This window comes from Heptranchias perlo, chromosome 21, assembly GCF_035084215.1.
Source record: "Heptranchias perlo isolate sHepPer1 chromosome 21, sHepPer1.hap1, whole genome shotgun sequence".
In the NCBI taxonomy this organism is placed as follows: domain Eukaryota; kingdom Metazoa; phylum Chordata; class Chondrichthyes; order Hexanchiformes; family Hexanchidae; genus Heptranchias; species Heptranchias perlo.
The window spans coordinates 8,471,893-8,498,822 of NC_090345.1; the positions used below are offsets into that span (position 1 = coordinate 8,471,893).

A 26,930-nucleotide genomic window follows, 5' to 3' on the forward strand; every position below is an offset into this window, starting at 1 on the left:
TTTGATCATGTGATAAGGCACTATATAAATGCAAGTATTTCTTTGGCCTCTTTGACTTATATGTTATTGCTGCAGAAAATAATGCTGCAGATAATGTGCTTGAGCATGTCTCTTGCCAACTCTTACCTCATCCCAAGATCTTTCTGCAATTGTGAGGCACACCATCATAAGCCGAGATGAGAATTGGCAAAGTTCATTTAGACAGTCTGATCAGGTCTGAATATTGGTCAAGGCTAGTGTTTCAAGCCCTTAACAATGAACCTACCAGAACCTCTCGATGCCATAAACTCTTCGTAGACCATCTCTTTTATTAAAGACTGATATGTGACCTCTTCCTTCGATATGGTGATGTAGCTGTGTTGAGCCTTGACTGTCTCAGTCCCATACTCAATGGGCATGGAGCCCACTCTAGAAATCTGCTCCCTAATGTGACAATTGACAGTCTCATTGAGAGAGCCTACAGGATACAGGATAGAACGTATCACACTGGTGCAGTAGGAGGTGCTCTCCTGAGGATGGGGCAGAATTGGCGGAGCCTTACTCTGCATCTAACAACAACAACAACTTGCATTTATACAGTGTCTTTAACATAGTAAAATGACCCAAGGTGTTTCACAGGAGGGTTATCAAAGAAAATTTGACACCGAGCCACATGAGGAGATATTAGGACAGGTGACCAAAAGCTTGGTCAAAGAGGTAGGTTTTAAGGAGTGTCTTAGAGGAGGAGAGAGAGGTAACGAAGAGGAGCGGTTGATAGGATCTTGCATGCGTAGGGATGTTTCGGTGTAAAACCGGCTTAAATCAGATACCCATGACACTCCTAGCCTAAAATTCAAAACCTATCTCTTCAGCCATATACTTGGTCTATCTTCCCCCAATCCATCCTGTCTCCATGCCCCTTATAAACATTGGAACATAGGAATTGCTAGACGATAAAAGACCAAGTTCCATCTAGTTTGTCTTCTACCATCCTGGTAGTCGCCTGATACAATGATAATGGAGCTGTTGACTAATCATAGCAATCGATCTCTATCAATTATTCTACAACAAACCCAGTTGTAGACGAAAACCCCAGCGGTGGAGAGGTTTGGGAACCATAGGTCCAAAGTCACCTGCTCCTCCCAAGCATGTTACACTTACCACATGTTATGTCTCAAATTGCTCATGGACTGTATCCCAAAATATTATTTTCTGATAAAGTGTTTTAAGATATTCTTCCAAAGGAGGGGCATGGTATAAATGCAAATTGTTGACAAACACAAAATTAACCAGAGAGGGAATTAAAAAGAGCAACTTCCTGCCGTCAGGAATTTTCTATTGTAAACCCTTTCCTCCATAACGACAGCTGCCTCTCCCCACAAATACAGCAAGTAGCAGGGTCTTCCTTGCGAGTCTCACCATGTTTCACACACCTAGGCAGCAAAGGTATTGTAAGATAGAACAAGTTGTTGACTGGAACTGGAAGCTTGGCGGTGAATATCTAGAAGCTTGTGGCTGTTTTAGTATTTGAAGCTTTGAAAGGTCAGAGGCCCTCTGATTGCGACGATGTTATTGAAGGTTCTGTGCATTGTGTAAAGTGGCACTGGAGTTTTTCAAACGAGATTAAGTATATAATCCTTTACTGAAAACTTAACACCTTGCATCAGGCACCCAATTCAAGTCAAGGTGAGCGCTGAGGTCACATTTGCGGAATTCACATCTGTGCAGAATCCTTTGGCCCCGAGCGTTTGAGAACCTTTCAGTTGCCTGACAAGAAACTAGACGGGATTAAATGAGAAATCAAAAACTCGTTCAAACGTTGCCTTAAGTTTCACCCTATTAAAGAAGGACCATTTTCACTTTCAGAACACGAGAAAGCAGTTAACAGCAGAAAATTCCGGAAATACACAGTGGGTCTGTCAGTATCTGAAACGGGCAAAAGGTAAAAACCTGCTGCTTTCTGAAAATTCCATAAAACGCAAAGTGAGAGGAAGGCTTCCATTTGTACGATGCCTAGTCAATTCTCTCAGAACTGTCTTAAAACTTTTCAACATACAATGAATTACTTTGAAATGTAAGTGACTTTTGTTACCTACCTCCTCCAGTCCTACAACCCTCCGAGATCTCTGCACTCCTCCAATTCTGGCCTCCTGCGCATCCCTGATTTTCATCGCTCCACCATTGGAGGCTGTGCCTTCAGCTGCCTAGGCCCTAACCACTGGAATTCCCTACCTAAACCTCTCCGCCTCTCTCTCCTCCTTTAAGACGGTCCTTAAAACCTACCTCTTTGACCGAGCTTTTGGTCACCTGTCCTAATATCTCCTCATGTGGCTCGGTGTCAAATTTTGTTTGATAACCTTCCTGTGAAATGCCTTGGGATGTTTTCTATGTTAAAGGCACTATATAAATGCAAGTTGTTGTTGTGGTAGGCACATGTAGCAGCCAGTTTGTGCTGCCCAAGAACCCACAAACATCAATGAGATAAATTTGGTATTCATTTAAACTGAGTATCAGTCTTACCTTCGCTGATAAAAATCAATTACAAAGGATTATCATTAGTTTAAACATTCTTTAGTTTATTTCTGGGAGTTTTTCCTGCCCTAGAGTTAGATGTGTGTTGGAGCTTGTAACTTTTGTACACGTTAAGTGTATAATCCCAGTTTTGTTGTTGTGGGAGATGTTGGTTGCAGGTACTTCCCCACAGGATGAAAGAATGACCCAGTTAATCCAGGCCACTCTAACAGTCTGACTGATGGTTGGATGTGGATTGACACTGCTGGAGGCCTGAGAGCCAATATCTAGCTGTCCTCTTGTCTTGGGAAGGTGTGCGATACAAACAGATGGCAGGAGGGAGAAGGATGTTGATATGATTAGCTTGGAGGAGTTATTAATGCCCCTGTTTTATTAACCTGCTTGACACATTGAACAATGTTATGTCAGTCACACCAGCCAGGTTACATTAACCACACACAACTGGTCACTACAGTTCCTTTTGAACATGGAGCAATAGGTGTAGGCAACCAGCATAACCCTGTTTAACGCAAGTTGTACCTAAGAAAGAAAGACTTGCATTTATATAGTGCCTTTCACAATCTCAGGACGTCCTAAACCGCTTTGCAGCCAATGAAGTACTTTTGAAGTGCAGTCACTATTATAGTGTAGGAAACGCAGCAGCCAATTTGCACACAGCAAGGTCCCACAAACAGCAGCAATGTGATAATGACTAGATAATCTGTTTTAGTGATGTTGGTTGAAGGATAAATATTGGCCAGAACACCAGGCGAACTTCCCTGCTCTTCTTCAAAATAGTGCCATGGAGTCTTTTACAACCACCTGAGAGGGCAGACGGGGCCTCAGTTTAACGTCTCATCCGAAAGACAGCACCTCTGACAGTGCAGCACTCCCTCAATACTGCACTGGAGTGTCAGCCAAGGTTATGTGCTCAAAGCTCTGGAGTGGAACTTGAAACCACAACCTTCTGACTCAAGAGGTGAACTGCTTTCACTGAGCCACGGCTGACACTGACAACTACTTACCACCATATTGTCTGTTGACCCAAGGGCTCATAGTGGTAGCTGGATATAAGTGTTGGATCCAATATAATTACATACATTAGGTTATAGGTGCTGGGTGCAGTTCAGCAGTGCTTGAGACTGCCAGTGCTCTGCAATTCCCACCCTCCTTGCCCTCATTCCTCTTGTCATTTAATCACTCCTGCCCTCCATCCTATCACAGAGCTTCCCTTTTGTTTTTTCCTCCCCTCCCCTTCACTGCCCCGCTTTTCCCTGGCTCTGTACTTGCTTAAAAACTGTTTAATTTTCAACTTTTTCCAGTTCTGACTAAGGGTCATCGACCTGAAACGTTAACTCTGTTTCTTTCTCCACAGATGCTGCCTGACTTGCTGAGTATTTCCAGCATTTTCTGTTTTTATTTCAGATTTCCAGCATCCACAGTATTTTTGCTTTTGGTCCTGTGATACGAAAATCCTAGTATTGGCCTAAGAGTTTGATGAAGCTTAATTAAGACGTAGAGTTCAAGCTGAACCTCCCGAATCCAGTCAGTTACTGGGGTAAATTCTCGTCTTCACCCCATGGGTGGTGATCTGGCCAAACGGATCGCCCGTCCGGTTTCCATTCCTTGAAATGATAATTGGACGGGTTCTAGAGCAGAGGGTGATCCACTCCACCAGATTACTGCCCGTGAGGTGAAGACAAACATTTACCCCACTGAGTCTCTATAGATATTAAATTAGCTTCCTTTGCAAGCTTGTTGGCTCCTTTCACAAGATAAATATGAATTAAAAAAAATGTTCAGTCCTATCTTCGATCATCCTTCCAGTAAAAGTTACACTTCCCCCATCACACCATCTAACTGTCTCTTCATCCACTTATATACTGTCCCTTGTTTAGTTCAGATCCCATGAGCCATGAGCCAGCTCCCAACATTCACACTACTTGCTCCCTTATCTTGGTAACAGAACCGTAGAGAGTTTTTTTTTGCCCTCCTTCTTTTCTTCCTCTCTGCCAATTCCTGCAGCTGTTTTCTCATTATTATTTGTCCATTTAGACCTTACTATTACTAGTACCACCTCTACTATTGTTATTACTACTACTACTATTGTTATTGCTACTACTATCAATATTACTGCTACTATTATTATTACTAATACTATTACTACAACTATTACTATTACTACTACTACTGATAGGCCTTCCTGCACACAATTCCACCTTCTTAGCTTTGGCTTTCTATATGATCTTTTCTCAGCTAGGTCCCATTCCAACACCCTCCAATGGATGTCGTTCTTTGGCCATATGCCATGTGCGCTCTGCTTGTCACAATCCCTCCACTGTAGCATACTCATGTTACTGCACACAGATCACGCCTACATTACTTCAGGGTTGCTCACTGTGTCCTTCCTGCTGACTTTGAACATGTTCCTTTGATAACATGAAGCAGAGGCCAAGGGTCATACTACATGTTGAATACCTTCTTCACGGCTACATGCAGTTTGCCTTTTTCACGACATGCAATAAATATTTACATCTATTCCTCAGACAGTGCTTTATTTGAGTTGCTAAGTATACACAGTGCTAAATGCCATTTTGTGTTGACATACAGTTTGCAGTGTTGCAGTAGACCCAGATGTGAATGCTAGTATTTAATAAACAGGGTGACATTAGTATTAATTATCATATTATCATTTCTTTGACATTTAAAAAATTCTCATATATCTTTCAAATAAACTTAGTGTGTTTAACATTTTGTGCTCCATTTGTTTGCCTCAATGTATCAAAGAATGAGTTGCTTATCTTTGTTGTGATTTTGTGATGATTTATGTTGTGTTTACATGGCTGAAATGAGTGGAATGGGTTCTGTGATGTGCTGATGCTCCCAGTTCTATGGGATCCATCCTGATCGGAATGAGGGGTGCATTCCAGTGCCAGTGGCAACACGCATGTGTAGACATTGCTAAATTCATTCCCAGTTGTTGGGCCTTTCCTGATGATGAGGACTTGATGGACGAGTTGGTCTCATCCTGCCTGTTATTTTCGTACATGTTTGGATGTTGGATGGTTCTTACATCACTGTGAAAACCTGTCCCCAGGACACTATGACTGCATCATGTAGCTGACTGCCAGGAAGTAGCAGTCACAGATTGCCCAGGTACGGGTGAAGACCCGTTCACCCATCACCCCTGAGCTCGTTGACCTACATTGGCTCCCAGTCGGGCAGTGCCTCGATTTTAAAATTCTCATCCTTGTTTTCAAATCCCTCCATGGCTTCGCCCTCCCCCCATCTCTATAACCTCCTCTGGCCCTACAACCCTCCGAGATCTCTGCCCTCCTCCAATTCTGGCCTCTTGCGTATCCCCGATTTTCATTGTTCCACCATTGACGGCCATGCCTTCAGCTGTCTAGGCCCTAAGCTCTGGAATTCCCTCCCTAAACCTCTCTGCCTCTCTCTTCTCCTTTAAGATGCTCCTTAAAACCTACTTCTTTGACCCTGTCTTAATATCTCCTTTTGTGGTTTGGTGTTAAATTTTGTTTGATAATCGCTCCTGTGAAGCGCCTTGGGACGTTTTACTACGTTAAAGATGCTATAAAAATGCAAGTTGTTGTTATTGTTGTTGTATGCCTGTCCCTTCTGATTTTCCTACTCTTTTGTAAGGACACTGCATCCTTTTCTCAGCACAACATGGGATTGTCAACCTGCCAGGATTGTCCTGGAGTTTCCAAGAATTAAAGATTCATTTCCCGGACACTTGCTGCGAGCAACCAGGGAGAAAAATTATAGGGGAATTAAAATAAAATTGTGTTTATTTTCTCCATTTTCTTTGAACTCTTTTGTTTCTTAGATCTAAAAATATGGGAAGTGGGGGTGGATAAAGCTGTTTGACTGGACGGGGCAGTTAGAGGCAGGAGGTCATGCGATGTAACCTCCAGGAATACATCCCACCTGAGTTGGCAACACTAGCACAATGCCCAACCCCAGAATGGGGCTTGAAATTTAGGGCCATCACACCACCTAGATTCTCTTTTATTCTAACTTTACCAAGAAGCATCCTGCTTTATTGATGTCCCAGCATTAAGCAACACCATGAGAAAAGGATCAGGGAAGTGCAAGGTTCCAGCAAAACCCCTGCTTCCACCCCAAGCACTGACTGAGCTCCATCCTTTCAGCACTTTGCAGGCCGAGGGATGTCACGCAATGCTTCCTACCCGGAATTTGGCAAAAGAACCAGAAGCGGAGATGTGGAGAACTTTTCTTTACGTAGTGATTTATTAAGATCTGGAATGTACTGCCTGCAAGGGCGGTGGAAGCAGATTCAGTGCTAACTTTCAAAAGGGAATTGGATATATATTTGAGAGGGAAAATAACACAAGGCTATAGGGAAAGACCAGGAGGGGAGTGGGACTAATTAGATAGCTCTTTCAAGGAGCAGTCACAGGCACAATGGGCTGAATGGCCTCCTTCTTTGCTGTATGATTCTATGAATTTACTGGAAAGTTTTGGCGTAACAACATAATTTTTAATGCTACAGGCAGATCTCCAGTGGCATCGCTCACTGTAAGTTAGATGATACGCAGCTTTAAAATGGCGAGTATTGTACCATGTAACAGGCAAGGTATTATTTTTCTGCTAAGGTGCTGCTGTGTAAATCTGTTCTGCCCCTTTAAGGTCAGCAAGTACAATCACTGGAAATAGACACATCCAGGGGTCAGTTTGAGACTAACTACTGTTAGCCACATCCTGAGGCCAAGTAGCGGTTAATTGTTGCTACTGAGGAGGTTTGGCTCGATTATCCAATCAGAAGAAACAAGGAGAAAATGACTGGCCTTCTGTATCTTTCTAATGCCTTTATTAATTGGTGGATGATCCTATTTATCGATTGGTTGTTCTGAATACCAAATCTATCTGTTCACATGTGATCTGCCAATGATGACACTCTAATAGATGGATTAATGATTTTGTATCAACGAGAAGCTCTGAAGAAAGAAGACCCATGTTGCAGGAAAGCACCAATTTTGTGTAAGTGTAGAAGACAGCAAGAGGTAGTGGCTGGTTGACATCAAACTTGAGTTTGAATATTATGTGCACTTATGGGCACCGCATTATAGGAAGGACACCGTAGAAAAGGTACAGTGAGAATCAGTAGATTGATACCAAAAGAAAGAAAGACTTGTGTTTATATAGTGCCTTTCTCCATCTCAGGATGTCCCAAGCACTTTACAGCCAATGAAATACTTTTGAAGTGTAGTCACTGTTGTAATGTAGGAAACATAAACAGCAATGAGATAATGTGTTTAGTGATGTTGGTTGAGGAATAAATATTGGCCAGGACACCAGGGAGAACGCCCCTGTTCTTCTTCGAATAGTGCCATGAGATCTTTTACACCCATCTGAGAGGGCAGATGGGGTCTTGGTTTAACATCCGAGAGGGGGCACCTCTGACGGTGCAACACTGAAGTGCCAGCCTGGATTATGGGCTCAAGTCTCTGGAGTGGGACTTAAACCCACAACCTTCCGATTTAGAGGCGAGAGAGCTACCACTGAGCCAAGGCTGACTCCTTGAATACCAGGAATGAGAGATTATAGTTATGAAGAAAGGCTTGAAAAATTGGAATGGAGAAGGTTAAGTCTATTAGGGGCTTTCAAAATTAAGAAAGGTTTTCAGAGGGTAAATAATGAAAGATTGTTTCCACAGGTTGACAAATCAATAACAAGGGGGGATAGTCTCAGAGGAATGAAGGGGGAAGTTAAAAGAGCATTTTGTTTCACACAGAGGGTTATTAGAACATGGAATGCTTTCCTACAAGTGGCTACTGAGGAAGAAACTATCACTTAAATAGGAATTGGATAAGTATTGTGCTGCTAATGCTATGATTCAGTGAGTCATTCAGTGCCCTGTTATGTTTGGTAGTGGGTTGCGATGTTGGAATTTGGTTGCAAATTGGCATCAAAGTCCCTTCTCAGTGACCAAGAAAAGGTGATCCCAGGAACACAGTATCATCGAATTATTAAGTATTTCTATCAAGAGATAAGAGACTCGAGTGTCGAATCTGCTTTCGTAATCCAAGTTGGGACAGTGCTATTGACTTTTCCTGGCCCTGACGTTTTGCAGACCAGCCCCCTTTGCATGTGTCCAGACTGGCTTCCTTTTTACAGGGCCTATCAGTTAAACAGCGCTGACAAGTTGAGCAACTCAAGAGATGGGAGACCAATACTGGCATAGATGACATGCCATTTAGACAGCAGTGATAGCCTCGGGAGGGGGGGCATGGCTTTTTTGACCCTATTTATAGAACATTCTCAGCCAGCGCATGCAGGAAATATATAGAGGTCATATCAGTGCTGTTGTTCCTGGAGGCTTTGGTCTCTTGGGTTCAAAGCCATTTTATACTTTCAAATGAGACAGTTGGGGGTGTGGGGGAGGTAAGGGCTCAGATATTGTTAGCTGTAACATCTAACATAGTGAACTATAAAATAGATCGTATGTAAAATTATGTTTCATACTATCTGCTGTGTTCAGTAGGATTTTCTCACTGTTAGTTCAATCATTTGGGAAGTGCGATTATTTGGAGAGAAAAAAGCTGTTTTCATTTCTTGTGTGAATCCCACGTTTGTGATTTCTGACGCTTGCTGAGATATTTTTCTATTTTTTTTTGGAATAGCTCTGAAATTCCCTCCCTTTACTCCTCGCTATCCCTCTCTCCTCTTTGAGACACGCCTTAAAACCTACCTCTTTGACTGAGCTTTTGGTCCCCTGTCCTAATATCTCCTTATGTGGCTCGGTGTCAAGTTTTGTCTGATAATCGCTCCTGTGAAGCGCCTTGGGGACGGTTTTACCACGTTAAAGACGCTGTATAAATGCAAGTTGTTGTTGTTGAGTAACCCATCCTTTGAAGGCTGGATTGCCAGGGCTCCAGAGCAGCATGTGGCATTAGGGCAGCAGTTTGGTTTCCTGGTCTAAGTTCGCTTGTGGCAAGGTCCTCAGAACAAAGGTAACAGTGGGCGATCAGCGCCCTTGAACCAGTACAGCAGCACGAGTCAGCACCTTCAGTAAGGGAGAAGAGTAAACTGAGGGCAAAACAAAATCTTAAGAGCTTGCGCAGGTTGCCATTTCATGACATCGGCAGCTGTTCTGTTGACGTTGTTCAATATGTTCCTGGATTACATGAGGACTCTGTGGGGGTGTTGCATGAGACTCATCTTGGCTGATCCATTTTTGGCAAACGCGAGCAATGCTTAGTGTAAAATTGTGTCACATTCTGTATATAATATACTTTTACAAAGTTTGCGTGTTGTGGAAATTTGCTACGCACACAATGCACCGCCACCATCTGCGATGCTTCAGGATTTAACCTTTGACCTCAGTGCTTTGGCATTTTTGCCTCACGTCCAAGAATATTACAAGATTAGAATTTTCCATCTTTTTCTTTTCTTTACCGGAATGTTCCATGTATACAGAGACATTAAAAGTGGAGTGGGTGGTGCTGGAGCATGGAATCTTTTGTGTGTTTGTTTGTTTGTGTGTGTGGGTGTGGGTGGGCGGGGGGTTGGGAGAGGGGGAATGGAGCTTTTAAGATTTTGTTTTGCCCTCAGTTTACTCTTCTCCCTTACTGAAGGTGCTGACTCGTGCTGCTGTACTGGTTCAAGGGCGCTGATCGCCCACAAGTTACTTCTCCTCCTCCCCACAACTTATCTGGGAGTTTTTTGGGAAGTGGTTCAAAGTTCAGAAAAGGACATTTCGACGCCTTTTTTTGTTAAGGGGGTTGATGGGAAATATGCCGTCAAGCCATCCCAGAAAGGACTTTCTTTTCTCCGGAACATTGCCCTGCCTCAGCACATCTGCGGCTGAAACCCTCATCCATGCCTTTATCGCCTCCAGACTTGACTATCCAATGCTCTCCAGGCCAACCTCCCATCCTCCAGCCTCCATAAACTTCAGCTCTTCCAAAACTCAGCTGCCCGCATCCTAACTCGCACCAAGTTCCCGTTCACCCATCACCCCTGTGCTCGCTCACCTATATTTGGCTCCTGGTGCCCCAGTGCCTCAAATTTAAAATTCTCATCTTTGTGTTTAAATCCCTCCATGGTCTCGCCCCTCCCTATCTCTGTAACCTACTCCAGCCCTACAACCTGCTGAGATCTCTGCGTGCCTCCGTCTCTGGCCTCTTGTGCGCCACCCACTCCACCCCACCCCACCATTGGCGGCCGTGCCTTCAGCTGTCGAGACGCCACGCTCTGGAATTCCCTCCCAAAACCTCTCCACCTCCCTCTCCTCTTTTAAGACTCTCCTTAAAACCCACCCCTCCTAATATCTCCTTTGGCTCGATGTCCATTTTTGTCCGATTCACCACTGTGAAGCGCCTTGGGGCAGTTTTTTTCCACATTAAATGCGCTATATAAATGCAAGTTGTTGTTATACAGTCACAGCTCATGTCTTGTTCCTCTTCAGTTCCAAATACACCATCCTGCTTGCTCTTCCACCTCCTCGCATCCTCCCTGTATTGAAAACAAGACTTGTTATACTGTCCCCTCTTCTAACCCATTCTTTCCCAGGACCTCAAAGCTGTGAAACCCCTTACCACCCCCTCTTCGGTATTCACTTCCTTCTATAACCTGCGGCAGAAGAGTCCAAACTTTGGCCCACATCCCATTTCCGGCCCACAAAACCCAGAAAACTCAGTCCTATTTGCGCTGAAATTTCTCATTTGCTGCTTTGTCCCCGTTTGAATTTTGTGGTAGCTGGAGGTTTGGAAAGGGTTGTTCCTTGCTTCATTGCTGGATAAATCCTACCCAAGATTACCAAAGTCTGTTGCTAGTGACTGCTTGAGGTTAAATTAACGGGGGTATGGATTTAAACTTTGCATCTCGACCCCAAGGCTCCCTGCTACTCACCTAAGTTGCCCACAAAAACAAAAAAATTGGAGAATCCAGATTTACACATTTTTAAAACCCTTTCTTGATATGATCTAACCGCCATTCCTTGATTTATCTCATCTTCTCCCATCTTTTTGTAGCGTTGTTAGTATCCTTGATTCTTCTCCTGGATTTCGCAACAAAAGAAATACTTGCATTTAAACAGCGCCTTTCATGACCTCAGGATGTCCCAAAGTGCTTTACAGCCAATTAAGTACTTTTTGAAGCATAGTCACTGTTGTAATGTAGGAAATGTGGCAGCCAATTTGCGCACAGCAAGGTAAATAATGACCAGATCATCTGTTTCAATGATGTTGGTTATGGGATAAAAATTGAGAACTCCCCTGCTCTTCTTCGAAATAGTGTCATGGGATCTTTTACGTCCACCTGAGAAGGCAGAAGGGGCCTCGGTTTAACATTTCATCCGAAAGACAGCACCTCCAACAGTGCAGCACTCCACTAAGGTGTCAGCCTAGAGTTTTGTGCTCAAGTCTCTGGAGTGGGACGTGAGCCCATGACCTTCCAACTCAGAGGCGAGAATGCTACAACTGAGCCACGGCTGAGGTGCGCCCGCTGTACGTGCTGCTCCCCGTTGGAAGCACCTGATCGCAAAATCGCCCCTATCATCGGAAGAGTAAGGGAAGCAAACATCATGCACAAGTTATAAAGAATTATGCCAGTGTCGCGCAGGACGGGTTTTACCACATCAAACTGTGAGCAACATTGTTTTTTCAGATTACTGTAACGCAGTTATTTTCTGAGGAAGCCCCCATATTGTCTCAGAGGAGTTTTGATAGGCTCCAATTTTGGCCTCTTGCGCACCCCCCATTTTCATCGCTGCCCCATTGACTTCAACTGGCTAGGCCCTAAGCTCTGGAATTCCCTCCCTAATTCTTTACTCCTCTCTACCTCTCTCTCCTTCTTTAAGCCACGCCTTAAAACCTACCTCTTTGACCAAGCTTTTGGTCACCTGTCCTAATATCTCCTTATGTGGCTAGGTGTCAAATTTTGTTTGATAATTGCTCCAGTGAAGCACCTTGGGATGTTTTACTACATTAAAAGGTGCTATGTAAATGCACGTTGTTGTTGAATAGGGAAAGATTATTTCCTCTATTGGGGCGTCAGTATAATGAGGGGTCTTTAGTTTAAAATTGTCACTAAGAGACTTATGAGAAATTTTCTTTGCACTTTCCTTTTTACCTTCACCCATTGTCTGCAGATTTAAAATATACTTTCTTTCTTTATGGATTTGCATCTCACTTTGAAACTCCTAACATATGACTGTCCACATGGCAATTGCACACTGCAGTGGAGAGAGGCTCCTTTCCATTTGGTGGACTGCGCTGCCACCTTGTGGCCACCATGGATATTACTTTCAGGGTACATAGTCATCCTGTTAAAGTGGCTTGCTTGCCATTTTACCACCTTTATTCCCAGAAGAGCAAATTCATCAAGGATGTGGTCCTGAAGTGGAGCTTGAATAAACAGGAGCACAGGTCAGAGAATCAAACCTAGAATGTTGTAGCCCTATCCCTTATCTCTTTTCTCTGACTCATTCTTCCATTTAGCCACATCAGGGATCACAGCCTCACTAACTTTGCCCTAAAGTGACATGATTGGTAGGACAAGCGATTTGTTATCATATGGATCTGCTTGGAAACTGTGCATTTACTTTGCCGCCAGGACCTTTTTGGCAAAATGATGGGACTTAGGCAGGAAATTGTGCTGTTCATGGTAAGTGTAGAAATTTGCAGGATGTCACATCACAACAAATCAGTTACCCCGGTGATTTGTGGGGCAATTATTTAATTACATCACAGGCTCTGCCTTGCGCAAAAAAAAATCCCAATTATTAAGCATTTTGTACAATAAAACGGTTGCAATATTTCACAAAGATATGCCTTAAAAAGAGGGAGCCTCATTCTCAGCCAACTTGATTTTTCATTACATCCTTACAATCCAGGCTGGTGCTCCAATGCAGTGCTGAGGGATCGCTCCATTCACAGAGGTGTTGTCCTTCAGATGTGACTCAAACTAAGGCCCTGCCTATCTGTTCCAGTGGTTCTGGCGGATGTAGAAGATCCCTTTTACATCCGTTTTCTGAAGTAGGGCTTCTCGTCAACCTTCTTCCCTCAGCCAACACCACCGAGAACTGCCCATTCGCCTCATTTGTGGTATTTTGCTGTGTGCCAAATGTCACGTTTGCCTACATAGGAACATTAGGAACAGGAGTAGGCCATTCAACCCCTCGAGCCTGCTCCAGCATTCAATTAGATCACGGCTGATCTGCACCTCAATTCCATTCACCCGCCTTACCTCCATATCCCTCGATACCCTTACCTAACAAAAATTTATCGCTCTCAGTCTTGAAAGCTCTGATTGTCCCCCAGCAGCCACAGCCTTTTGGGGGAAGGGAATTCCAGTTTTTTATTACCTTTTGTGTGAAAAAGTGCTTCCTGATTTCCCTCCTAAACGGCCGAACTCTAATTTTAAGATCATGTCCTCTCTTTCTCGATTTCCCCCACCAGAGGAAATGGTTTCTCTGTATCTACCCTATTGAATTCTTTTAGCATTTTAAACACCTCAATCAGAATCGCCCCTCAATCTTCTATACTCAAAGGAATAGAAGTCAAGTTTATGCAATCTGTCCTCATAATTTAACCATTTTATGCCCCTGTATCATTCGGTGAATCTGCGACTTCAAAGTAATTTGTTGTACGTGAAGCCATGTGAGATGTTTCTGAGCGATGTGAGAAAGTGTAGATGCAAATATTACTTTCTTTTATTTTCTTTTCCTGCATCCCAGTCAAGATGATGCATGTGTGACTTGCTCTGAAGCTTCTGCCATTGCTGTTCTGAAGCCAGCCACTAAGGGGTACACTGCAGCATTCCAGAGAACTTGACTCCCCTCCTTATGGAGAAAGCTGGCGCCTCTGGTTCATCACCCCACAGCTAGGATTGGCGGTTGACTGTACGGAGGATCACAGCACGGCCCAGCGTCCTGCGACATTGTGGTGCTGCACCCTAAAGCTTCAAGGAGCCTCTGTGTACAATGTTATCATCAGAGTGGTGGGGCCAAGGTAAACCACTCTTAGTGTTGCCCTTTCCCCAGTTCCCCTGGCCCTCCTCCAGTCTCCTTGTGCAATGTGGCATCAGGCTATTTTCAGATGCATGGAATCCAGATAATGAATTTCTCAGCAGCTGCAAGTGAGGCTAGGAGTTTGAGTTCAGTTGGGTTCCGTTCAAATGAGAAGGATTTCCAACAGAGGTCTATAACCTAGCAATATTGCGAGTATGACAAATCCCACTCGAGAGACTTGAGCACATAATCCAGGCCAACACTCCAGTGCAGTACTGAGGCAGTGCTGCACTATCGGAGGTGTCGTCTTTCGAATGAGGTATTAAACCGAGGTCCCGTCTGCCCTCTCAGGTGGACGTAAAAGATCCCACTACATGATTTTGAAGAAAAGCAGGGGAGTTCTCCCGGTGTCCTGACCAATATTTATCCCTCAACCAACATCACTAAAATAGATTATTGGGTCATTATCACATTGCTGCTTGTGAGACCTTGCTGTGTGCAAACTGGCTGCCACATTTCCTACATTACAACAGTGACTACACTTCAAAAAGTAATTAATTGGCTGTAAAGCGCTTTGGGGTGTTTTGAGGTCCCAAAAGGCGTTATATAAATGCAAGTCTTTCTTTTCCTTTCTCATTTGAAATGAGAAGGATTTCCATAGGTAGCCTATAACCAAGCAGTATCGTGAGTAGGACAAGTGATCTGTTATCACTCAGAGCTGCTCAGAATCTGGCATTTTTCTCTGCCTGTGATACTGGGGCAGCGATCTGCACCACACACAGTAAGCGTAGGGATTTGTTGCAGGACTTAGCATGGCCCCCATTCACTTGCCCTAATGGTAAAGCTGTTTGTGGGACCTTGCTGTGTGGAAATTGGCTGCCACATTTCCTACATTACAATAGTGACTACACTTCAAAAGTACTTCGGGAAAGGCGTGCCCAACGTGGCCCTCATCCTGATGGCCAGCTTTGTGTGCGGCTGCATCAAGCTGTGCATAGACCCTCAGTACGCAAACACAAAGTGTCACTACTTGCTGAGGTTCTACCTGTCCCCGGTGTTGAGAAGGATGGGCCTGGCCACACTGCCACGGAACGCTCCGTCCAGTTGGACCGTTCCGCCCCACCTGTCCTTCGTGGAAAAGTTTGTGCAGAAAAACACCTTTGACCACAAGGCGATCAGCAAGTGGTCCGCACGTAACGTCCTCGAGACCCTGTGGGAAAAGGAGATGGTGGACTCTGTCGGTTGATTCCCCGAGCAAACTGTCAATGTCATTTGGCAGAATATTTCATCGCCAGAACTTTCAAACAAGCACCAAGACCTAGCTTGGCTGGTGGTGAGAAGGGCCCTTCCAGTCAGATCCTTCATGCACTCCCGGACTCTCAGCGCTACCGCGCGCTGTCCCCGAGGAGGCTGCGGTGGAGACGAGACCATCAGCCATCTCCTTCTGGAATGTGCCTTTGCAAAGAAGGTCTGGAGAGAGATGCAGTGGTATCTCTCCAGGTTCGTAACACAAGATTCTGTGCTGTACGGGCTGTTCCCGGGGACGCACACTGAGACAGACAACAACTGCTGCTGGAAGACCATAAACTTGGTGAAAGACGCCCTTTGGTGTGCCCGAAACTTGCTGGTCTTCCAGTGCAAGGAGCTGTCCTCGACCGAGTGTTGCAGACTGGCACATTCCAAGGTCCAGGACTACGTGCTCAGGGATGCACTGAGGATGGGTGCGGCCGCCGCAAAGGCTCTGTGGGGAAAGGCAACCGTTTAGAGCCTTCCTGCCATTGTATACCGAGAGGCTGCAATCAGGGAAAAACCGCCTCGGGCAGAATGTAAAATTCGAATTGATGTAATGTAACTGTAATGAATCTGTAATGCACCTGTAAAGAATCTGTAATGTACCTGTTATCGATAATCTGCATTGAGTGTAATGCAATGAGGCACCCCAGAGTGTCATGAACTGTGATTGTGTCCAGTGTGTTCATTGAACTGCACTTGATGTAACCTGCAAATTGTATGATCTGTGTTGTGTCCATTTGGAATGTGATAATGACAACTGTATTGTATGTACTGCTGCAAATTTTATGAATAAAGTATATTTTTTGGAAAAAAAAATCAGCAGTAAGGAGCTTTGGGATGTCCTGAGTTCGTGAAAGGTGTTATATAAAATGCAAGTCTTTCTTTCTACTGGAAGGGAAATCAATGGGCAGTCAATCTAGGCTGCTCTTGTGCATCACCTAGTGGTAGATTATAGACCAGCATTAGTACAAGCTGGACAGCAAGTTGCTTTCTCACCTAAAGCAATTGAAATAAGTTTCAACAAAATCCACATATATCTGGATTGGACTCCCTGCAAAGCAGATTCTAGTGTCTGGGATTTGGTTATTTAAGTCATTCCTCTAGGATTAAAAGTGGGAAAATTAATTAAAGTTTAGATTATGATCCATAATTTGGTTTAATTTCCCCCCAAAAAGTCTGGAAAATTGGGATGTGACCCTTCTATTTGTGGTTGAATATTAGAACGCGAAACTCTTAATAAAGGTGCAAAAGAAAATGAATTTGGATCTGAATGTTCTTCATTTGCTAAATACATCCAGTTAATGTGAACCTGTTTAATGAAGTACTATGGTGTAGTTTGAGGTATTTGATAATACAATCTAAATGAGCTATTTAGTTCTCTGTAGATCATTGGTGAGGCCACATTTGAAGCATTGTGTACAATGTTGGGTGGACAACCTTGCAAAGGAGGTTAATGGATTAGAGAGGGTTGAGAGAAAGGTAAAATTGATCCCGGGATTTCAGGCTCTCTGCTATGCAGAGAGACTCGCAGGTCAGAACTTGCACTGATTGAAAAAAAGCAGATTGAAAGGAGACATGTTTTATATTGTCAAGCTGCTAAAGAGGATGAGTTATGAAAAAGAAGTAGCCTTATCTAATTTGGGCTGATTTGCAAAATTTGGTGGTATGAACATAAAATTAACAAACTTCAAACGTGACTATAAGATGACCTTTGTCTATCCTTGAGGTGCAGAACAATGGCAATCCATCTATCTCCTAGCAACACCAGTTAATGCTGTGTTGATTTAACCCATCAAATTGGGATTGAAGAATTAGATTGTTCTCCTTAGAGCAGAGAAGGTTAAGGGGAGATTTAATAGAGGCATTCAAAACCATAAAGAGTTTTGGTGGAGTAAATAAGGAGAAACTGTTTCCAGTGGCAGAAGGGTTGGTAACTAGAGGACACAGATTTAAGGTGATTGGCAAAAGAACCAGAGGCAACATGAGGAAAAACATTTTATACAAGTTGTTATGATCTGGAATGCACTGCCTGAATCAGACTGTTCGCAACCCCTATGTCCTATCTGACCACATATGCTCTCCATTACAAAGACCGCCTATTCCACCACCACAATATCGCCCGTGTCTGCCCCTGCCTCAGCTCATCTGCTGCTGAAACCCTCATCAGTACTTATCTTACCTCCAGACTCGACTGTTCCAATGCTCTCCTGGCCGGCCTCCCATCTTCCTCCCTCCATAAACTTGAGCTCATCCAGATCTCTGCTGCCTGAATCCTAACTTGTACCAAGGCTTGTTCACCCCTCACCTCTGCGCTCGTTGACCTACACTGGCACCTGGTCCACCAGCATCTTAATTTTGAAATTCTTATCCTCATGTTCAAAATCCCCCCCCCCATGGCCTCACCACCTCCTCCAGACCTACAACCCTTCGAGATCTCTGCGTTTCACATCCTCCACCCCCACCACTGGCGGCCGTGCCTTCAGCCACCCAGGCTCTAATCTCTGCAATTCCCTCTCCGCCTCCATTAAGAAGCTCCTTACAACCTACCTTTTGCGCGGTGGCAGTTGTTCTTGTCTGATTACAGCTGCTGTGAAGCGCCTTGGAGCCTTTCCCTGCCTGAAAGGCGCTATATAAATACAAGTCCTTGTTGTTAGGAGCCCCTAGCAACACTGCAATACCCAGGGTACACCGCGGGCGGTTGGGTGACAACCGAACTCTGGCCGCGGGGAAACCCCGCCCCCCCTTACGAGGCTGCGAACCAATCGCGCGGGAGGTGAGGCCGGCTCCGCAGTGCAGATTGGCAGAAAGTCCTGTCGGTCAAGGGGCGACGTCACAATGACAGCGTCAGGTTAGGTTGAGCGGCTCTGAAGGTCACAGCGCGCGGTTACCGGTTGTCCGCTCCGTCCTCGAAGCTTCCAGTCTCCGGTCCGCCCTCCCCTCCCCTCACCCTCCAGTCTCCGGGCCGCCCTCCCCCTCCCCTCACCCTCCAGTCTCCGGGCCGCCCTCCCCTCACCCTCCAGTCTCCGGGCCGCCCTCCCCTCACCCTCCAGTCTCCGGGCCGCCCTCCCCTCACCCTCCTTCTCCTCACCCGGGCAATGGCGTGCGCCTCTTCGCTCTTCGCCGCTGTGCCGTTGGCGTCGCCCGTGGCCGTCTTCAAACTGACGGCCGACTTCAGGGAGGACACGCACCCCAAGAAGGTCAACCTGGGAGTCGGAGGTAAGGATCGATCCCCCCGGCGGCCCCCTCAGCTCAAGCCGGGGCCTGTCTCGTAACCGTGGGTAACGATTCACAGGCGCGGATTGAGGTGGTTGGGTGTCCGCTTCCTCCTTTTTGGATCCTCAAGGTGCATTGGAGCCGCTTCGCAGCCACTGTAGATCAGCGGGATAACTACGGATAGGACCCTTCCCACAAGGGAGTGGTGTCGGACCCCATCCCTGGGGGGGACCGGCGTCGGACCCCCCCCCCCCCCCGATCCCTTGGGGGAGGGACGACCGGTGTCGGACCCCCCCCCCCCCGATCCCTGGCGGGGGGACAGGTGTCGGACCCCCCCCCCCCCCCGATCCCTGGGAGGGAACCGGTGTCGGACTCCACCCCCCCCCCCCCCTCCGATCCCTTGGGGGAACCGGTGTCGGACTACCATCACCTGTCTTTCTGTCTGCGAAGAGCGAGAAGCTGTCTCTCACTGACATTGGATTTGACCCGGGGCCCGACTCGTAACCGTGGGTAACGGTTCACAGGCGCGGATTGAGGTGGTTGGGTGTCCGCTTCCTCCTTTTTGAATCCTCAAGGTGCATTGGAGCCGCTTCGCAGCCACTGTAGATCAGCGGAATAACTACGGATAGGACCCTTCCCCCGAGGGAGTGGTGTCGGACCCCCCACCCCGATCCCTAGGGGGAACCGGTGTCAGACTACCACCACCTGTCTTTCTGTCTGCGAAGAGCGAGAAGCTGTCTCTCACTGACATTGGATTTGACAGTTTATGGGGTGTGACTCTAGTGCGACTGTGCATCTGTTTTAAAAAGGAATCCTAAATCTCAGCAGGACAGGAGAGTCACTGTCAAATATCGCATTGATTTTCATGCACACATGTTGAGGAATGGCCAGTTGGGTACCAAAGGGTTGCTTGTGCCCATGTGAGTGGAGCCAAGCTATAAAGCAAGTACTGCCTGGCTGGCACCTATACTGCAGCTACCAACATGGTCTTTGAGAGGTTGCTCCCAGCTCTAGCTATGGCAACATTTCATCGTGTTGATGTGTAAGGCCAGTGATTTAACAGAGTGCAGGAATTTCTTTACTTGTCACATATAGTGTAATTTACTGGCCAGCTGCTGTAGTCTCAAGAAGGTGAAAACACCAGTATATAAGCAAAAGCAGAGCTGATTGTTGGCCACTTGCTGAATTTGTGATATGTGGTGTAATGTGGGCCAGTCAAGTGTTTGATAAATGGGCCAATAAATTGTCCAACCGTGTCAAACCATGATTAATGTTGAGCACCTAGTGGTGTGGGGCAATAGAGACCAAGAAAGTTTGAGGTTTGATCAATGGTCTCTGCTTAGTTGGTCTTGATTGGGTAGCTGTTCGTGGGTGGTGGGTAGATGCAGTTGATCTCTCTTGGCATGGGGTAGGAGGGGAAATATCCAAAGTTCTTGCTCTTAATCATCCCCCAGCAACTCCAGTTGGAAAGTCCATATGTATGGATGTTGGGAGGGCACAAGATTGAGCTTGGCCAGTTGGCTGTGGTACCAAAGGGTTGCTCGTGCCCATGTAATTGTACTCGAGCAAAAGTTGATGCCTTCAGAAGAGCATGGAAGAAGTTTGGGGGTGGAGAGATAAAGAAATGGCGGTTCTCCCTGCTTTGCTATTAAGACAGCTAATCCGTGTAAGGGGCACTAATAATTGCAGGCTTGTAGGCGTAGTTTAAATATGAGCAATGTTTGATCATGATGGTAGCTCTACTTGAACTCTTAACTAAATTTACAGTATCAGTGTAAGTACGATTTCAGTGAACTGTAATGGTGGGTGTGTGAAATGAGTCATAGCTCAGAGCACCCATTAAGCACTACACAGTAGATTTTGTCCTTCCAGTCTTTGGCTGTGTCTGGAGAGAGCCTTTTGAGTTGTACAAGGGCTTGTGTTATTCGTGATGAGAGCAATTTTAAGGAATGGATTAAAAGTTTCTTAAAAGTAGCCTATTGGGACAACATTGAAGAAAATTGTACTTAAGTTAATTCTGTCTCATCTGGAACACTGCTTATTCTGACTGACTCTTGATTCTTATGAAATATCTCTCCAGATGTGTAGTGATTTCGCTACAGTTGGTGTGATACATGTGATCACTGACTCCTAGTGCGCTGACCTTGGGCTTTTCGTGATAGCTGCTGATGGTAAAGATTATCCAAAATGGAATAACACCACAGGTTTTATCAGAACAAACAAAACGAATCAAAGGTATATATGGATACCTTGTGGCCACGGAGGGAATTTCTTGACAACAAAAGTAACTGCAAGCAGTTGCCACATAGACTTGTTTGCGACTTGGGTATCTTGAGGGATTCAGATATGCTTTTTAGTGTTAATCTGCCACATTCTGTGCTGCAGAATTTCTAGTGAGCTGTAAATTGTTTGATAAACTTGTAGTAATTATGGCTAACCTCTTTTATGAATATACCAATTTCATATCCTGTTTATTCCAATGAAGGCAATTTTGCAACATAGGCTGGCTCCCATGACACCCCTTTTGAACAGTGGGTGGCTGATATGTCGCCACGATTGCAGAAGTGTAGTTACTGTCAGCCTCAACTGCGGTTCTTGTTATTCGGGTCACAGAGCTTTCCCAATGTCAGGGGAAGGTCTGAGTAATCCAGCAGTGTAGAAATCACATTGTTGGGCTGTCACGTAGGCTGGGAGCTCAACATATCTACGGCCAGAATCAAAATGACGGATATGATGCCACCTGACTTTAGGTTGCAGTGGTAAATACAGATGGAACATAGGAACAGGAATAGGCCATTCAGCCTCTCGAGCCATTCCGTTAGATCATGGCTGATCTGTATCTTCACTCCATCTACCCACCTTGGTTCTGTAACCCTTAATACCGTTGCCTAACAAAAACCTCTATCAATCTCTGTTTTGAAATTTTCCATTGACCTAGCCTCAACAGCTTTTTGGGGGAAGAGTGTTCCAGATCTCCACTACCCTTTGTGTGAAAAAGTGCTTTCTAACTTCACCCCTGAATGGCCTAGTTCTAATTTTAAGGTTATGCCCTCTTGTTCTGGATTCCCCCACCAGAGAACATAGTTTCCCCTTCTCTATCCTGTCAACTCCATTGATCATCTTAAATACCTCAATTAGATCACCCCCATGGGGGATGCCATTCAGCCCATCTTTATCATCCTTCTATAGAAACTAAATGGATCCAGGCTGCCCATTGCAGCACTTAATTGCCCCTTGGATAATCCCAGAGTTTTTTTGCCTCTGAAGTTTCTTTTGTTTAATGCCTCCTAACATTGACCCTGAACTTGCCTTTCCACCCAAGCCCTCTTGTCCTTTAGTCATGGTTTAACTTGAAACAATGTCTGATCCACTTGGCCTTCCTCATAACTCAGTCCTCTGACACAAGGGATCAGTTTTGCGATGCTATGTTATTTATGCCACTGGGTTGGCTCTTAATGACCCACTTGCCATCACAGGCAACTCTGAAGGGTAAAAGGGGCATTATTCAATACCGATGGCCCCCTACTGGTGTGAGATGAATAAAACAAATGGTAAAATATTGCAAGTCTATAAAGGACTAATTTCCAAATGGTCATAATTCCTATCTCCATTGGCACTGGGGCTCCTGAGTTCAGCAGCAAATGCTGCATTGAAAGCTTGTTCTGCTTGCCTGCAGTACAGAAATTAGTGGCTTCTATTTTCCTGCAGTATTAACCAAATGAAGGTAGATGCAGAATTCCCCCTGCTATCCATCCATCTAACCAGGCCATTTGTCTCTACTGGTGATAACCTTCTGTTGGTACAGGATGACTGACATTTTTCAGTCACTTTTGTTTTTAGTTATCAGCATACTAAGCGATTTAGAAAATTATTTTTTTTCCTTCCATAGAATCCAGTGTCTGGTTAGATTTTCTCGATTAATCCAAGTCATGGTAGCAGAATGCAGCTGTCCTAATTCTGAGAGTGACAACTGTGCTCTTTGAGAAGCTGCCTTCAATTGCTAATTATAATTTGGGAGCTAACCTTGCTGAACTGACCTGATGAGGAAGAGGGGTGGTGGGTATCTAGTTTCCTGCCATTCTACATTGCACACAACAAAGTTATGAGGCATGACTACCAGAAGAATAACTGAATTTATTGTATCCGTAAAATGAGGGTCTGCATGCAGACATTAGGGGGTTGATTTTGCCTGGCAGTATCTGCCTCAAAATGGGATCAGTAGCTTTATTGCTCCCGTTAACACTGGCAATGCCGCTAAATCCATTTTGAAAGCGCCCTACCACCGGGTGTCCAAAGTGCCTGCTTGTTTCAGGTGTTGAGCCCCTTTTTAATATGGAAATCGAAGTCTTACGACATAAATAGGACCCCAATTGCCATTTTAGGCTGGAATTGATCGGAGCCTGCAAGGTGCAGGCTTTAACTAGTCCCACGGGCGATGGAACTGAAGAGGCCCGCCAAAGGTAAGTGTCGAATTATATTTGTGGGCCCCGGAGGAGCAGGGGTATGGGGGGTGAGGTGAAGATGAGCAAGTGTATGTCCTCTATTTAGGTAGCAACTATATTTAAATGGAGCATAGTACTTTGGAAACTGAAATAGAATTTTGTGTGACGAAAGGAAAGATCTTCATCAGTGAAATCATTGAATTTTACAGCAGAAAAGGAGGCCATTTGGCCCATCATACCTGTGGCAGCTCTCCAAAGGAGTTATCAACTTGGTCCCCTTTCCCTGTACTTTTTTTCCCTCTTGCAAATATTTGTCTGCTTCCCTTTTTAAAAGCTATTATAGATTCTGTTTCTGCTGAGGCATCCTATGTCCTAACAATCATTTAAAAATTTCTCCAAACCTTTTCCTTCATTCTTTTAGTGGTGATCTTAAACTAATAACCTCTAGTTACTGATGTACTGGCTGGTGAAAATATTCTTTTTCCTTATTTACCCTGTCAAAACTTTTCATAATTTTGAACACCTCTACTGGATCTTTAACTTCTGCTCTAACATGTGCCACCCTGACTCACTGGTAGAATTCTTTCTGAGTCAGAAGGTTGAGGGTTGAAGTCCGACTGTAGGATGTGAACACACAATCTAGGCTGATGCTTAGTGCTGTTTATCTGACACAGCATATTACGAGGTCTGGTGCATCTGTTCAGGCGGGTGGTAAAATATCCCATGACACCGTTCAAAGAAGAGCTTGAAGTTCCCGTGTTATGACCAACATTTGTTCCTCAACAAACACCATCAAAACCGATTAGCTGGTCATTCATCTCATTACTGTTTGTGGACTTTGCTATGTGCAAATTGGCTGCCACATTTGCTTACAAAAACAAGTGACTGCACTTTAGAAAATAATCAATTGGCTATGAAGTATTTTGGGTTGGCACGTCCTGTTGTTACATAAATGCACGTCTATCTTTCTATGTAAAGAGCCCCAGTTTCCCTAGTCTCTCCTCGTAAGTAAAGTTTAATTTTAGTAAATCTCTTCTGCACCCTCTCCTTGGCCATGACATTGTTCCTAAGATAGGGTGCCCAAAACTGGACACTGTATTCTAACTGGTTTAATAAATTATTTGTGTAGGTTAGCATTACTACTTTGTTTTTGTGCTGTGTTACCCTTATTTATAAAATCCCACTATTCTGAAGAGGAGACCTTATTCTTGCTTCTGTTACAAAGGGTTAAAACATTATCCTCCAAGATTGGAAAAGCAGAAATTTCTCTCTCCACTGAGGTGCTGTCCGTGTCCTTGAAGTAACCTCTTGTTAAAGAGTATTCATGGATGAAGTTTGTGGGAGTGACTTCATTCCATTTTAAGCAGCTTTTTGTTTGCCGATGTTGAATGTCGTGTTGGACAGCAGGGTCTTGTAACCGATAGGCATGATTTGAAATGGCAATATCCTGTTTAATTTCAGTGCATGCTACAAGAGAATAGCATACTCTGCAACACACCCATCACCATTTATACGCTAACATTCTGGAAGCTGGTTCATTGGCATGTGCTGAGGCAACTGATCTCAGTGTTGCAGCAGTTGAGATGCCTGTAGCCAGGGAGATTGCACACCTGCTACTGATTGCTATCCGTTGTCCTTGGCTGGAATGTGCATCTGCAATGTCGGGAGAAGGCAGGACTGGGCTTGACTGTAATGCCTTCCACAGTCAAATAGCCCACAGATACACTGTGTCAGCTTACACATTAAGAATGGCCAATGGAGTGAGGCAGTGGGGAGCTAGAAGCATCTTTAGGCAAGGTAGGGTTGGGTATCTCCTCCTTTCCTCGGATTTCAGCAATTTGGGGAGGGGAATTGTTCCATTTGTTTTTAGTTGATACTTTTTACGTTACATATGTGCAAAGACGTTCATCACTTTAACTGTATAGATGATTGACCAAGAGTGTCAAAGGAAGAACAAAACAACTGCCAGTTTGCGAAGTCAAAACCCCGCCGATAGATGGTTATGTGGCCAGGATTTAAAACAACGGGATACCGTACCAAGCAGTATGATAGCCGAGTAGAACAGAGAAGCACTTCTAGTTATGGCCAAGTTGTAATGGCTGGTTTCCATGTTCCTCCTTGTGACCCAAGTTATTTCTTGCTCATTCACTTTTCTCTACTTTTTTTTTAATAAAAAAAACTATTATTCTACCAGCTTTCTAGGAACATAGGAATATGGGAACAGGCGTAGGCCATTCAGCCGCTCGTGCCTGCTCCGCCATTCGATAAGATCATGGCTGATCTGTGATCTAACTCCATATCCTTTGGCCCATATCCCTTAATACCTTTGGTTGCCAAAAAGCTATCTATCTCACATTTAAATTTAGCAATTGAGCTAGTATCAATTGCCGTTTGCGGAAGAGAGTTCCAAGCTTCTCTACCACCCTTAGTGTGTAGAAATGTTTTCTAATCTCACTCCTGAAAGGTCTGGCTCTAATGTGCCCCCTACTCCTAGAATCCCCAACCAGCAGAAATAGTTTGTCTCTATCCACCCTATCTGTTCCCCTTAATATCTTATAAACTTCGATCAGATCACCCCTTAACCTTCGAAACTCCAGAGAATACAACCCCGATTTGTGTAAAATCTCCTCGTAACTTAACCCTTGAAGTCCGGGTATCATTCTACTAAACCTACGCTGCACTCCCTCCAAGGCCAATATGTCCTTCTGAAGGTGTGGTGTCCCGAACTGCTCACCGTACTCAAGGTGCGGTCTAACCAGGGTTTTGTATAGCTGCAGCATAATTTCTGCCCCCTTGTACTCTAGTCCTCTAGAAATAAAGACCAGCATTCCATTAGCCTTATTGATTATTTTCTGCACCTGTTCATGACACTTCAATGATCTATGTACCTGAACCCCTAAGTCCCTTTGGACATCCACTGTTTTTAACTTTTTACCATTTAGAAAGTACCCTGTTCTATCCTTTTTTGATCCAAAGTGGATGAACTCACATTTGTCTACATTGAATTCCATTTGCCACAGTTTTGCCCATTCACCTAATCCATCAATATCCCTTTGTAATTTTATGTTTTCATCTACACTGCTTACAATGCCACCAATTTTTGTGTCATCGGCAAACTTAGATATGAGACTTTCTATGCCTTCATCTAAGTCGTTAATAAATATTGTGAATAATTGAGGCCTCAAGACAGATCCCTGTGGGACTCCACTAGCCACATCCTGCCAATGTGAGTACCTACCCATTATCCCTACTCTCTGTCGCCTCCGATGCCCTCGTAGATAAAGGCACAGGTTGCTGTAGTACTAAACTAGTTGAGATCAGATGGTTCAACATTTTGATTTTCGGTCATTTTAATGACCAAACAATGTTTGAAATTAAAGGAAGTCTCAGCCATGGCTCAGTGGGCAGCACTTGTGCCTCTGAGTCAGAAGGTTGTGGGTTCAAATCCCACTCCAGTGACTTAAGCACAAAATCTAGGCTAACACATCAGTGCAGTA

The 26,930-nt window shown here is 44.7% G+C and overlaps 1 protein-coding gene and 1 long non-coding RNA gene across 2 annotated transcripts in view; one reads left to right on the plus strand and one right to left on the minus strand.

Annotated features, from left to right (window-relative positions):
• The window catches only part of LOC137340277 (uncharacterized), a 31,597-nt gene extending 13,164 nt beyond the window's left edge, over nucleotides 1-18,433 (minus strand). Inside the window, exon 1 of the long non-coding RNA XR_010966748.1 lies at nucleotides 18,326-18,433. This is a non-coding gene — a long non-coding RNA (uncharacterized lncRNA). The remainder of the gene's footprint in view (nucleotides 1-18,325) is intronic.
• Nucleotides 18,434-18,618: 185 nt separating this feature from the next.
• The window catches only part of got1 (glutamic-oxaloacetic transaminase 1, soluble), a 43,900-nt gene continuing 35,588 nt past the window's right edge, over nucleotides 18,619-26,930 (plus strand). The window contains exon 1 of the mRNA XM_068002059.1: nucleotides 18,619-18,994. Within this exon, the coding sequence (XP_067858160.1) occupies nucleotides 18,874-18,994 (121 nt within the window). The 5' untranslated portion in view covers nucleotides 18,619-18,873. The remainder of the gene's footprint in view (nucleotides 18,995-26,930) is intronic.